This window comes from Nanorana parkeri, unplaced genomic scaffold (assembly GCF_000935625.1).
Source record: "Nanorana parkeri isolate BGI_ZX_2015 unplaced genomic scaffold, ASM93562v1 scaffold2731, whole genome shotgun sequence".
In the NCBI taxonomy this organism is placed as follows: Eukaryota; Metazoa; Chordata; class Amphibia; order Anura; family Dicroglossidae; genus Nanorana; species Nanorana parkeri.
In genome coordinates, this window is record NW_017308999.1 from 13,236 (window position 1) to 27,655 (window position 14,420).

A 14,420-nucleotide genomic window follows, 5' to 3' on the forward strand; every position below is an offset into this window, starting at 1 on the left:
GACAAACGGAATGCAGTCCAGACGGGTCCTGGGGAGCGCCACCCATCCCCCGTCCCTCCATCACCCTCCTCTTACCCTCCATCCACCATCCCTCCATCACACTCCTCTTACCCTCCATCCCCCGTCCCTCCATCACACTCTTCTTACCCTCCATCCCCCGTCCCTCCATCACACTCCTCTTACCCTCCATCCACCATCCCTCCATCACACTCCTCTTACCCTCCATCCACCATCAGTCCACCACTCTCCTCTTACTCTTCATAAACCGTCCCACCATCCTTTCACGGCATGCTTCTTACCCGCCATTTATTCTCTGTTGTATCTTTTACCCATTCTCATTCTTTTTCATACCGATTCATCCCGACCTTGTGGCCTCTCGTGTTTGTTTTCCATGATCACGCGTGGCATCGCTATGTATGGCTTCTAGTTATCATCTGTTTGGTTTCCTCTCCAGGCAGAGTATGAAGTTACACCGGATGAAAAACTTGGAGAAAAGGGAAGGGAGATCATTCTGAAGTTCCTCACCCCGGAGGTAAGTCCGCTGCTCGGCTAAATTGCCCACTACGGACAAGACTTGTGTCCATAGCTGAATGTAGGAAGATGTCATAAAGAGGACAGGACTTTGTTGGGCAGAACAACCAGATTGTGCGTTTTCTTCGAAAAGAAGCTTCTGATCTGGTGACTACCATGCTCACCTTCATAAATGATGTCCAGAGAGTTGTCAGTTTACTGTAACATGCTGGGTGAATGCAATCACCATAATGCTGGGACGGGGCGAGATCTGAACAATGAATATGCAATCAGCACGGTCCAATCTGTGTTCCACCCTTGGGAACGGCACGGACATAAATCTGAAGCCAGGCTTGACAATACTCAGCCATTAGACATCAGCCCGTGTGTCCTCCCGGCAACTGTCACAATTTAGGATGTTTTTATGTAAATTAATCTGCAGCCATTTACCTGTTTGTTCCGAACATAGAAGAGTTTAGTACAGTTATCTAAATGTGTCTGGGGCTTTGACTCTCTACTGTCACGGTCTAGAGACCAGGGCACTAGGGTACGTGAGCTCCTGTGTTTGCGGAGTTGGTAGGAGTCACAAAGAGGCGGGATATCGGGGATGTAGGTCACAGGGAGAGAGGAACGAATGATCTGTGCGTTCTGAGGACGCACTAGAGGCGCAGAATCTAAGAAGGGCCAGGTATTCGACAGAGCCTCTAGTGGTGAGGATGATTGGCTGCTGGACACCTTCCAGGTTGCCGCCCTCTAGCGCACCCACACAGACGCAAGGGACTAGTTCATGCAGCGGGGAACTGGATACAAACTGGTAGGGAAGAAACTTGTAACCAAGGAGGAGGAAGACAGGAAGAGAGAGACAGGAAGAGAGAGAGAGAGACAGGAAGAGAGAGAGAGAGACAGGAAGAGAGAGAGAGAGACAGGAAGAGAGAGAGAGAGACGGAGTGAGGAGGATTGGATGAGACCCGCGGTTGACGTGAGAGATGGATGAGACGGGAAACATTGAAGACTGTGTAATATTGGAAGTTACAGAGTTCACAATTTGATGTAGTGCGCTGTACACTGTATCATAGCTCCTTACTGTCCTTCCCCAAGATCCAAATCCTTCTTTTTTTTTTCACCTCCGCTACAATATACGGGTAGAAACCTTTATAAATCAGCGCACTCCATAGCCACCAAGTGTTAATAAAATTGTATAAACCCCTCGGAAAGAAATATGCTGCTCATTTATATATTTATGTATTTTTTGCAGCACCCATCACAAAATGTTTAATGAAATAAAGCTTGATTGAAGATCTTTAAAAAAATGTTTTAAATAATAAGTGTAAAATAGGGGAGAAGGAGAGCAGATTGGCTGCAGCCTTGTGAGACACCATAGGCTGACAGCCCAGAAACAGGGAGCAAAGCAAAAATCCGGCACGGATTTCCAGATATTGTGACATCTACATTACAAGGTGTAACAAGGACACTCCACTGTAGACCAGAGGTGCAAGTAAAATGCAGTTTATTTGCTTTCAAAACGGTAGATAACACGAAATCCAACATAAATAGCTTGCTGTAGCATATAACAGATAAGGGCTCACCAATCCTCAAGGTGTCCCAGTCTTTTCATAAGTCTCTCTTGCAGCACTGCTGCTCCGGCCTCAATCTTTAGGGCCACTGTCTGGTTCCTACAGACAACGGCAATAACATGCCAATCCTCCCACTATGGTTCACAAACCCGCAGCTCCCTGCTGCACTGGCCTCCGCACTGACTCACAGGTGGGGCCCTGAACACATCCCAGCACACTCTTCATGAGGGATGTACACAGGTGCGCAATCAGGTGCTGGTCACTACTAAAGCATGGACCCAGGAATGGAGATTTCGTCCCACCCAGAGCTCTAAGAAATCTCCCGGCTCCAGGATCCCAACTATGATCCAGAAAACCTGGAAAGAACTGAAAAGGCAATTCTCTCCTGGTACACGTACTGTCTTCCTGGAGCCACTCAGCCCCTCTGGCTGAGAACCCTGGGTGACTTTGAGGCCACCTAACACCGTGCCTCACAATGCCACATAGGCAATGGGGAGAGGGTGTTCTGGCAGTGTTGGATACAGTCAGTTTGGTATGAAAAAGTATTCTGTAGATGTAAATTGGAAAGAGTTGGATGAAATAGGCCGGAGGAATGTGGCAACGAGGACTGAGTTACACTGGTACAAGGATGGCAGGGACCACGAAGAGGAAGGATGCAGGACACATAGAAGGCTACGCAGGTGTAACGCAGAACGTCTGGACCAGAGAACAGCACAACTGGCTGCACACAGAGAGTAGGACTGAAATAAGCCATAAGATTTGTGTCGTCTTTTGCTGGTAATACTGAAGCTCGGTTTCCTTTCCTGCAGTCTCCAGTTTATGTATCTGAAGTTGGACAAGATATTGTACATCAGATGGAGGAGAAACTGGAGATCAGCCCGTACAAAGAGCTTTTCGCCAACTGTGCCAAGTAAGTGCCAATGAACCAGCAGTGGGCCTGGATGTACAGTGGTGAGGGAGAGATCAGCGGGGCCCGATGTACAGCAGTGGGTGAGGGAGAGATCAGCGGGGCCCGATGTACAGCCGTGGGTGAGGGAGAGATCAGCGGGGCCCGATGAACAGCAGTGGGTGAGGGGTTAGTGAGGCCTGCATGTACAGCCGTGGGTGAGGGAGAGATCAGCGGGGCCCGATGAACAGCAGTGGGTGAGGGGTTAGTGAGGCCTGCATGTACAGCCGTGGGTGAGGGAGAGATCAGCGGGGCCCGATGAACAGCAGTGGGTGAGGGGTTAGTGAGGCCTGCATGTACAGCCGTGGGTGAGGGAGAGATCAGCGGGGCCCGATGAACAGCAGTGGGTGAGGGGTTAGTGAGGCCTGCATGTACAGCCGTGGGTGAGGGAGAGATCAGCGGGGCCCGATGAACAGCAGTGGGTGAGGGGTTAGTGAGGCCTGCATGTACAGCCGTGGGTGAGGGAGAGATCAGCGGGGCCCGATGAACAGCAGTGGGTGAGGGGTTAGTGAGGCCTGCATGTACAGCCGTGGGTGAGGGAGAGATCAGCGGGGCCCGATGAACAGCAGTGGGTGAGGGGTTAGTGAGGCCTGCATGTACAGCCGTGGGTGAGGGAGAGATCAGCGGGGCCCGATGAACAGCAGTGGGTGAGGGGTTAGTGAGGCCTGCATGTACAGCCGTGGGTGAGGGAGAGATCAGCGGGGCCCGATGAACAGCAGTGGGTGAGGGGTTAGTGAGGCCTGCATGTACAGCCGTGGGTGAGGGAGAGATCAGCGGGGCCCGATGAACAGCAGTGGGTGAGGGGTTAGTGAGGCCTGCATGTACAGCCGTGGGTGAGGGAGAGATCAGCGGGGCCCGATGAACAGCAGTGGGTGAGGGGTTAGTGAGGCCTGCATGTACAGCCGTGGGTGAGGGAGAGATCAGCGGGGCCCGATGAACAGCAGTGGGTGAGGGGTTAGTGAGGCCTGCATGTACAGCCGTGGGTGAGGGAGAGATCAGCGGGGCCCGATGAACAGCAGTGGGTGAGGGGTTAGTGAGGCCTGCATGTACAGCCGTGGGTGAGGGAGAGATCAGCGGGGCCCGATGAACAGCAGTGGGTGAGGGGTTAGTGAGGCCTGCATGTACAGCCGTGGGTGAGGGAGAGATCAGCGGGGCCCGATGAACAGCAGTGGGTGAGGGGTTAGTGAGGCCTGCATGTACAGCCGTGGGTGAGGGAGAGATCAGCGGGGCCCGATGAACAGCAGTGGGTGAGGGGTTAGTGAGGCCTGCATGTACAGCCGTGGGTGAGGGAGAGATCAGCGGGGCCCGATGAACAGCAGTGGGTGAGGGGTTAGTGAGGCCTGCATGTACAGCCGTGGGTGAGGGAGAGATCAGCGGGGCCCGATGAACAGCAGTGGGTGAGGGGTTAGTGAGGCCTGCATGTACAGCCGTGGGTGAGGGAGAGATCAGCGGGGCCCGATGAACAGCAGTGGGTGAGGGGTTAGTGAGGCCTGCATGTACAGCCGTGGGTGAGGGAGAGATCAGCGGGGCCCGATGAACAGCAGTGGGTGAGGGGTTAGTGAGGCCTGCATGTACAGCAGTTGGGAAGTGATTGGTAGGGTTAGATGTATGGCAGCGGAGGATGGTTTAGTGGGGTTGGATATATGGAGGATCTGGTAGGGCTAGATGTATGGCAGTGGTGGAGGATTTATTGTGGCCACTAATACAGAGTGTTTGGCGGGGCTGGATGTCTGGCAGTGGGATTGGTGGGGCTGGATGTATGGCAGTGGGAGAGGGATTGGTGGGGCTGGACATATGGAGGGTTTGGTAGGGCTAGATGTATGGCAGTGGGATTGGTGGGGCTGGATGTATAGCAGTTGGGGGGGATGGATAGGGTTAGATGTACGGCAGTGGGAGAGGGATTGGTGGGGCTGGACATATGGAGGGTTTGGTAGGGCTAGATGTATGGCAGTGGTGGAGGATTTAGTGTGGCCACCTGTGCAGAGTGTTAGGTGGGGCTGGATGTATGGCAGTTGGGGGGGATGGATAGGGTTAGATGTATAGCAGCGGGAGAGGGCCTGGTGGGGCTGGATGTATAGCAGTTGGGGGGGATGGATAGGGTTAGATGTATAGCAGCGGGAGAGGGCCTGGTGGGGCTGGATGTATAGCAGTTGGGGGGGATGGATAGGGTTAGATGTATAGCAGCGGGAGAGGGCCTGGTGGGGCTGGATGTATAGCAGTTGGGGGGGATGGATAGGGTTAGATGTATAGCAGCGGGAGAGGGCCTGGTGGGGCTGGATGTATAGCAGTTGGGGGGGATGGATAGGGTTAGATGTATAGCAGCGGGAGAGGGCCTGGTGGGGCTGGATGTATAGCAGTTGGGGGGGATGGATAGGGTTAGATGTATAGCAGCGGGAGAGGGCCTGGTGGGGCTGGATGTATAGCAGTTGGGGGGGATGGATAGGGTTAGATGTATAGCAGCGGGAGAGGGCCTGGTGGGGCTGGATGTATAGCAGTTGGGGGGGATGGATAGGGTTAGATGTATAGCAGCGGGAGAGGGCCTGGTGGGGCTGGATGTATAGCAGTTGGGGGGGATGGATAGGGTTAGATGTATAGCAGCGGGAGAGGGCCTGGTGGGGCTGGATGTATAGCAGTTGGGGGGGATGGATAGGGTTAGATGTATAGCAGCGGGAGAGGGCCTGGTGGGGCTGGATGTATAGCAGTTGGGGGGGATGGATAGGGTTAGATGTATAGCAGCGGGAGAGGGCCTGGTGGGGCTGGATGTATAGCAGTTGGGGGGGATGGATAGGGTTAGATGTACGGCAGCGGGAGAGGGATTGGTGGGGCTAGATGTATGGCTGTGGTGGAGGATTTAGTGTTGCCACCTGTGCAGAGTGCTAGGTGGGGCTGGATGTATGGCAGTTGGGGGGGATGGATAGGGTTAGATGTATAGCAGTGGGACAGGGACTGGTGGGGCTGGATGTATGGCAGTTGGGGGGGATGGATAGGGTTAGATGTATAGCAGTGGGACAGGGACTGGTGGGGCTGGATGAATGGAAGTTAGGGGGGGTTTAGGCAGATGCATTGCAGCCTCAGGTGTTCTGATCTACACTGTCATTACAGGCAGGGCCTCCCACACTAAAATACATGAAGTGTCACATGTCCCACAACGTCACTACAGATGGCCCCAGTAGCCAACACTACAGATGCCTCTCCCACGCACTGTTCCAAATAAAGTGTCACATGACCTGCAATGATACTACAGATGGACCCTCCTACACACCGTAACTATAAAGTGTCACATGGTCCGCCCTGACACCGCATATTGTCCCACCCACACACTGAAATATTGATTATTTGGGGCAGTGATGCAGTATACATGTCAGCCCCCCATTCTGCAGGATTCAGCTGCAGCTTTCACACAGATAACATTTAGGGTTGTGCCAACTGCGAGTGCCAGGTGTCAGCCCTTCAGCTCAACATTGGTGACACCCTTAATGGTAATACTATTGTGTTCTGAATGGCCGTTGTGGTTCTGCTCTGTAAAGTGACAATGGTTTTCCAGGTCTGTCAATGATTTTCTGAGCGGGGAGCCCTTCCAGTGTTATCTGTCCAGCATGTACTTTGACCGATTCCTGCAGTGGAAGTGTCTGGAGAGGTAGGTGTCCCGAGTGCCGTCTTCTGTGGTCACAAAGCCAATGTCGTGGTCAGTACTGAGGAACCTCTTATATTGTAGGCAGCCAGTGACAAAGAACACCTTTCGCCAGTACCGAGTTCTTGGAAAAGGCGGCTTTGGAGAGGTGAGTCCCATCATTTATATTACTCAAGGGAGAGATATCTATTGGTTGACTCCTCCATGGGACTTGTGGTTGATACGAGGATTGCCAGTCTGATTGGGGACATCAGGACTCCACAGAGATGCATGGGATCATTGTTTGTTTGTATCTCACAGTAATAAGTTCATCAGAACATCAATCATTTTTACATTTGTGTATTTCACTTTAAAAAAAACGTTATTTCTCCTGTGTCGTTTTATTTCATCGAGAGTTTTGATATCCTCGCCCCCCTCCATAGATGCCTCATGGAACCTCACAATTATCACCAGTCAGTGGTCATTTTTGTGAATTGAATGTAACATACAAAGTCCTGCCATAGCCAAACAATAATGTGCATGTAGTAAACTCTGTGTAATAAGATGTTATGGAGCTGACCCTCTCACCCTCCCCTGTGGACCCTCTAGTGTCCCCACCTTCCAATGTGGACCATCTTGTGTGCCCACCTTCCAATGTGGACCATCTTTTGTTGCCTCATTCCAATGTGGACCCTTTAATATCCCCACCTTCCCATGTGGACCCTCTAGGGTCCCTGCCTTCCCATGTGAAGCCTCTACTGTCCCTACATTCCAATATGGACCCCCTAGTGTCCCCACCTTCCAATGTGGACCATCTTGTGTGCCCTCCTTCCAATATGGACCCTTTAGTGTCCCTACCTACCCATGTAGACCAGCTTTTGTTGCCTCTTTCCAATGTGGACCCTTTAATATCCCCACCTTCCCATGTGGACCCTCTAGTGTCCCTGCCTTCCCATGTGAATCCTCTACTGTCCCTACATTCCAATATAGACCCTCTAGAGTCCCCACATTCCCATGTGGAACTTCTAGTGTCTCCACCTTCCCATGTGGACTCTCTCAAGTCCCCATCTTCCCATGTGGACTCTCATGTGTTCCCACATTCCCATGTGGACCCTTTCGTGTCCCCACCTTCCCATGTGGACCATCTTGTGTCCCCACCTTCCCATGTGGACCATCTTGTGTCCCCATCTGTCCATATGGACCATCTTGTGTCCCCACCTTTCCATGGGGACCCCTACTGTCCCCACCTTCCTATGTGGACCACCTACTGTCCCCACCTTCCTATGTAGACCCCCTACTGTCCCCACTTTCCCATTAGGCTCAGGTTGCATCATATGCTCAGACTGCAACATCTGCAGATTGTTGAGAATTTTCTGTTGTTTTAAAATAATTCACACACATATAAGAGCAGTCCCGGTCAATGTACGTGTGGTCAGCACACAAAATTCAAGACATTTGGGAAGCCATGTCACTGGTGGGTGGTGGAATTTTTCTTGGGTTTCAATGTAGATATTTACAGCAGCTTCCTACTGATAGAGGACATCGGGGACAATCTTTTTTTATTTGTCCCATTAGTCCAGTCTTCCAGCTGTGACCTTTGACCTGCAGATGGAGGACATTTTTTGCTCTGTCTTCTTATCAAAGGAACTTTCTAGCTAAATGTGGAGAAACATATTCCTAGTGTTACAAAGAGACCCCCACCCCCACACTGCCTACTCCTTCCCCATCTCTTTATTCAGGCGTACTCATAAATGGCTCCCTTCTACTACCCATGACAACATGGACAGGTCATGCCATAGCATGCAGGTCAGGACAGGTGTACACTAAATGGAGCTTCTATTTGGCAGGTGTGTGCGTGTCAAGTACGTGCCACGGGCAAAATGTATGCCTGCAAACGCTTAGAGAAGAAGAGGATTAAGAAGAGGAAGGGCGAGTCAATGGCGCTGAACGAGAAGCAGATCCTGGAGAAAGTGACCAGCAGATTTGTGGTAAGGATCGGGCGCAGCACTCTGGATTATCTCTGGCCCCCATGGGCCCATTTGTGGACAACGGTACGGGGCGGGCAATGGAAGCCGCTAGAACATTCCGCTAAGCCTCATTTATCACACTCATTGGGTAAGATTTAATACATGGATTCAACCTTACAGAGCAAGTCTTCTATTAGCTCTACCATGGCCAGGGTACAGGAGAACCTCCAAGACTCATGTATCACTTTTCCTGAAATAAGAACTGTCTGTGTAACACTTGGACCTGGACAAGGACAGCTGGAGAATATGCGCTGACTATGTTATATAATGAGAATACACATTCAGTAATGCTTACAATTAAAGCTGTATGCGATATATATCTAGGCTCAAACTCATATGTTTGGACAGAAGCATATGGAATACACAGAGAATAATGTCATATGAAAACCTGATTCACTGCTATAGAGCCACACAGACAGTTCTTATTTCAGACACAGCTGTTGCAGTGATGGATGTGAAGGAGCAGATGAGGAGACAATTGCTGGAAAGTATGAAGATTTGGTGTGGTAGAACCTCCTCCACAGGCAGGCAGAATCCACGCATGGCGTGATCGGCTCACGGTTATCCTGCCGCCCTCCGGTGCCGCCATATGTCCAACAAGGAGGCGGTAGATGCAGCAAGAACACATTCATTCACTTGGCATTATAAAGAAGCTCTGACGTTTGCTCCTTGTTTATATCAGGTGAACCTGGCATATGCGTACGAGACGAAGGACGCCCTTTGTCTCGTGCTAACGTTAATGAACGGAGGAGACCTGAAATTCCACATCTATAGCATGGGGAATCCGGGCTTCCAGGAGCAGAGAGCCTCCTTCTACGCAGCTGAGATACTGTGCGGCCTTGGCGATCTTCATCAAGAGAGCATTGTGTACAGGTTAGACAACCATCCTGCTTTTATTGTCATTTTATTGTATATTGTGATGGATTGGACAATGACCCTTCTATTCTGTCCCATCCAGAGACCTGAAGCCAGAAAACATCTTGTTAGATGATCACGGTGAGTAGACTGCGGCCTCCTGTGTGAAGGGTCGGCATGTGACATGGCCTCCTGGGAGAAGGGTCGACATGTGACGGAGCCTCTTGGGTAAAGGGTCGGCATGTTAAATGGCCTCCTGGAAGAAGGGTCGACATGTGACGCAGCCCCTTGGGTAAAGGGTCGGCATGTTAAATGGCCTCCTGGGAGAAGGGTCGACATGTGACGGAGCCTCTTGGGTAAAGGGTCGGCATGTTAAATGGCCTCCTGGAAGAAGGGTCGACATGTGACGCAGCCCCTTGGGTGAAGGGTTGGCATGTGATGTGGCCTCCTGGGAGAAGGGTCAGCATGTGATATGGCCTCCTGGAAGAAGGGTTGGCATGTAGCATGGGCTCCTGGGTCAAGGGTCGGCTAATGATGCAGCTTCCTGGGAGATGGGTTGGCATGTGAATTGGCTTCCTGGGAGAAGAGTCGGCATGTGACACAGCCTCTTGGGTGAAGGGTCGACATGTGAATTAGCCTCCTGGGAGAAGGGTCGGCATGTGACACGGCCTCCTGAGAGAAGGGTGGGCAAGTGATGTGACCTCCTGGAAAGAGTGTCAGCATTTAACATGAGATCCCTGGAGAAGGGTCAGTATGTGACGTGGCCTCCTAGGGGAAGGGTTGCCATGTAGCATGGGCTCCTGGGTCAAGGGTCGGCTTATGATGCAGCTTACTGGGAGATGGGTCAGCATGTGAATTGGCTTCCTGGGAGAAGAGTCGGCATGTGACGTAGCCTCTTGGGTGAAGGGTCGGCATGTGAATTGGCCTCCTTGGGAGAAGGGTCGGCATGTGACGCGACCTCCTGAGAGAAGGGTAGGCAAGTGATGTGACCTCCTGGAAAGAGTGTCAGCATTTAACATGAGATCCCTGGAGAAGGGTCAGTATGTGACGTGGCCTCCTAGGGGAAGGGTTGCCATGTAACATGGGCTCCTGGGTCAAGGGTCAGCTTATGATGAAGCTTCCTGGAAGATGGATTGGCATGTGACGCAGCTTCCTGGGAGAAGATATAGCATGTGACTCAGCCTTTGGACATGTCACAAGCATGATGGGAATCTCCCTGTTATTTTGCAGCAGGAAAGTGTTTCCAATGTCCGTGTTGTCCATCATTACAGGTCACATCCGGATATCAGATTTGGGTCTAGCTGTGAAAATACCAGAGGGGGACGCAATCCGTGGCCGTGTGGGGACAGTAGGTTACATGGGTGAGTAGGTTCTTCTTCCTCCTGTGACTCTGCTATGTTATTTGGCCAGGCCAATTCTACTTCTTTTTCTGTCCAAATGAATCCAAAATGCAGTAATGTGACAAGTCTATGAGCTTGAAGTAACTACAGCAGATGAGTGACGACTGTTGGAAGCTTTAATAGGGGTCAGTTTGATTCCCAGTTCTCAATCTCATATCCTTCTCTATGGGAAGATGACCCAATATTGCAGCCCAGACAGTGAAAACAGGATCCTTGAAGGGCTTGTTCACTCCTAAGACAAAGGCTGTGTGAGTACCCTTGACCCTAAAAGAGTAGTTTTTCTTGCCAGGAGACCCAAGATTGGCAGCCTGGCTCCATTTCTCTATGTTCAGCATGTGAATTGTCCTTACAGCCCCGGAGGTGCTCAATAACCAGCGATATTCCTTCAGTCCTGATTTCTGGGGCCTGGGCTGCCTGATCTATGAGATGATAGCTGGACAGAGTCCGTTCAGGGGCAGAAAGGAGAAGGTGAAGCGGGAAGAGGTGGACAGGAGGGTCCTGGAGACAGAGGAGGTTTATAGCGAGAAGTTCTCTGAGGAGGCAAAGTCACTGTGTAAAATGGTGAGTCCACTCAGTGCTCTGCTCCTCCATATGTACTCATTTCAGGCTGTGCCCGAGGGGGGGTCACTCAATTCCACATCATGGACATCTCTATTGATCTTACATGTCTCCCCCTATCACCTCCCTATGTGACCATCCAGATCACGGCACCCACCACAGACTCGGGTGTATCTGTTGCCCAGGTAGCCCATGTGGCTAATTTCAGTAGGACTAGTCACCAGCACTATGAGCCCACCGATGCTTCAGTGCCCATCAGCATGCGATGAACACACTTCATTAGTGCAGATACTTGTCCACCATGTTGGTAAATGTCTACGACCAGTCTGTCCGATATTTCTGCTTTTTGTAGCTTTCTTGTTTTGGAGTTCATACATTTCATCATTCTGAGTAGCAACACATCCTTGTTGTGTGTAATGGGCCTTCAGCCAGCATGGGGACATGTGTCAGCCAATCCCAGGAGAGTGTGGTGGTGTCGAAGGGTAACCCCCCCCCCCTATATAATACACTTTACAGCACTCTCTGAATTTCTCTTTTCTACTAATTCTGTGAAATCCCTTTCAGCTTCTAACCAAAGACGCGAGGCACCGGCTGGGGTGCCACAGCGAGAGGGTGGCAGAGGTCAAGAAACACCCCTTCTTCAAAGTCATAAATTTTAAGCGGTTAGAAGCGGGAATAATGGACCCTCCATTTCTCCCTGATGTGAGTATATCTCAGAGAGCCGATAGGTGGAAATACGGACACTATGGAGCTCAATGTATGGAAACAATCGTCCTCGTCAGCCAATGCACATTATACGAAGGGAACATCTCACATGTAACTCCTATCCAGTATATTCTTTGTACGTCACCCAGTGCAGCCGCCATATATCACCACCAATAGCTGTGTCTCCTCCACTCCCAGTATAGCCTCTAGAACAGTGGTTCTCAACCTGTGGGTCGCGACTCAAAAGTGGGTTGCAACCCACAGTTGAGGGGGTCCCCACATACCTTGTGCTGCTCTACGTAAGAGGCTCCTCAGCCTCCTCCTAGCGTGGCAGTGTCAGTTCTCCTAGATGGCGCTGCAGCAGAAGCGACCAGAGAGGATCAGAGAGAGGGGAGCGGGCAGGAGTGAGGGGAGGTGAGTGCTTGATCACCACAGAGCCCGCACTGGAAGAAGGGTAACCCCCCCCCCCTATATAATACACTTTACAGCACTCTCTGAATTTCTCTTTTCTACTAATTCTGTGAAATCCCTTTCAGCTTCTAACCAAAGACGCGAGGCACCGGCTGGGGTGCCACAGCGAGAGGGTGGCAGAGGTCAAGAAACACCCCTTCTTCAAAGTCATAAATTTTAAGCGGTTAGAAGCGGGAATAATGGACCCTCCATTTCTCCCTGATGTGAGTATATCTCAGAGAGCCGATAGGTGGAAATACGGACACTATGGAGCTCAATGTATGGAAACAATCGTCCTCGTCAGCCAATGCACATTATACGAAGGGAACATCTCACATGTAACTCCTATCCAGTATATTCTTTGTACGTCACCCAGTGCAGCCGCCATATATCACCACCAATAGCTGTGTCTCCTCCACTCCCAGTATAGCCTCTAGAACAGTGGTTCTCAACCTGTGGGTCGCGACTCAAAAGTGGGTTGCAACCCACAGTTGAGGGGGTCCCCACATACCTTGTGCTGCTCTACGTAAGAGGCTCCTCAGCCTCCTCCTAGCGTGGCAGTGTCAGTTCTCCTAGATGGCGCTGCAGCAGAAGCGACCAGAGAGGATCAGAGAGAGGGGAGCGGGCAGGAGTGAGGGGAGGTGAGTGCTTGATCACCACAGAGCCCGCACTGGACGCCACAGAGCCTGCACTGGACGCCACAGAGCCCGCACTGGACGCCAACAGAGAGTCCCACTAGCCACCTGTGAGCCCGCATAGCCTCCTGAGAGCCCACACAGATACTGGTGTTGGTGCATCCCTACATTTTTACAGTTGGGGGTAACCACAACTTGGCAAATGTTACCAAGGGGTCCCGGCCCTAGAAAGGTTGAGAACCCCTGCTCTAGAAGCTCCCACCATTACAAGTGAAACTGGAATAATTAGAATATGGTGCAAAGTTCATTTATTTCACTAATGCAACTTATGCGGTGAAACTAATATATGAGAGACTCATTACATGCAAAGCAAGATAATTCAAGCCGTGATGTGTCATCATTGTGATGATTATGGCTTACAGCTCATGAAAACCCCAAGAACCCCAAATCCACAACCTCAAAAAAGTAGAATATTACATGCAATCAATAAAACACGGATTGTACATAGAACAATATCGGACCTCTGAAAGGTACAAGCATGCATATGTACTCAGTACTTGGTTTGGGCCCCTTTTGCAGCAATTACTGCCATTACTTTTGCACGATATTCTAATTATTCGAGTTTCACCTGTAGTTCAGAGCAGTCCAGCTAAGGGCCCATGGCAACTTCTTCTGTGGCCCACAAAGCTGAAGTAAGACAGCGGTCATTGTAGAGTCATATAGGGGTGCTAAATGCTGGAACGCTCCCTATTGCTGCCACTGCTCTGAGCTGAAAGCCCACAGCCCCTCGTGTGACCATGCAGGCCAGTGTGAGAGGGGTAAACAGAGGCAGGTAAAAGACGGGGCCCCTGGGGATGGAGCTTTCTGGACAGGGGCTATCCTTGTCACATGCATGTCTTTACCTTCATTATAGAGCATATGGCCATCACTTGATACTTTGAAATGAAAAATTGTAAAACAAAAATGGTTGATGCAGATGCATCCCTCCACCTGGGAATACGGGTCTCTTCTCCTCCGTGGCAGTGTGGTCCTTACTGCTGTAGTGAACACTGCTCATGTAAGCGCCACCCAGGCTGAATGATGATCCAGGGGGAGGGTCCATGACAGCCTGGGATCAGAGGAAGTGGGTCAAATGATGGTGGCAGGCATT

At 51.1% G+C, this 14,420-nt stretch overlaps 1 protein-coding gene across 1 annotated transcript in view; it reads left to right on the forward strand.

Moving 5' to 3' along the window:
* The window catches only part of GRK5 (G protein-coupled receptor kinase 5), a 28,841-nt gene that overhangs the window by 8,931 nt on the left and 5,490 nt on the right, over window positions 1–14,420 (forward strand). Inside the window, exons 5-14 of the mRNA XM_018574087.1 lie at window positions 455–532; window positions 2,894–2,994; window positions 6,575–6,667; window positions 6,746–6,809; window positions 8,488–8,628; window positions 9,350–9,540; window positions 9,626–9,663; window positions 10,794–10,883; window positions 11,275–11,483; window positions 12,045–12,182. Of these exons, the coding sequence (XP_018429589.1) occupies window positions 455–532; window positions 2,894–2,994; window positions 6,575–6,667; window positions 6,746–6,809; window positions 8,488–8,628; window positions 9,350–9,540; window positions 9,626–9,663; window positions 10,794–10,883; window positions 11,275–11,483; window positions 12,045–12,182 (1,143 nt within the window). The remainder of the gene's footprint in view (window positions 1–454; window positions 533–2,893; window positions 2,995–6,574; window positions 6,668–6,745; window positions 6,810–8,487; window positions 8,629–9,349; window positions 9,541–9,625; window positions 9,664–10,793; window positions 10,884–11,274; window positions 11,484–12,044; window positions 12,183–14,420) is intronic.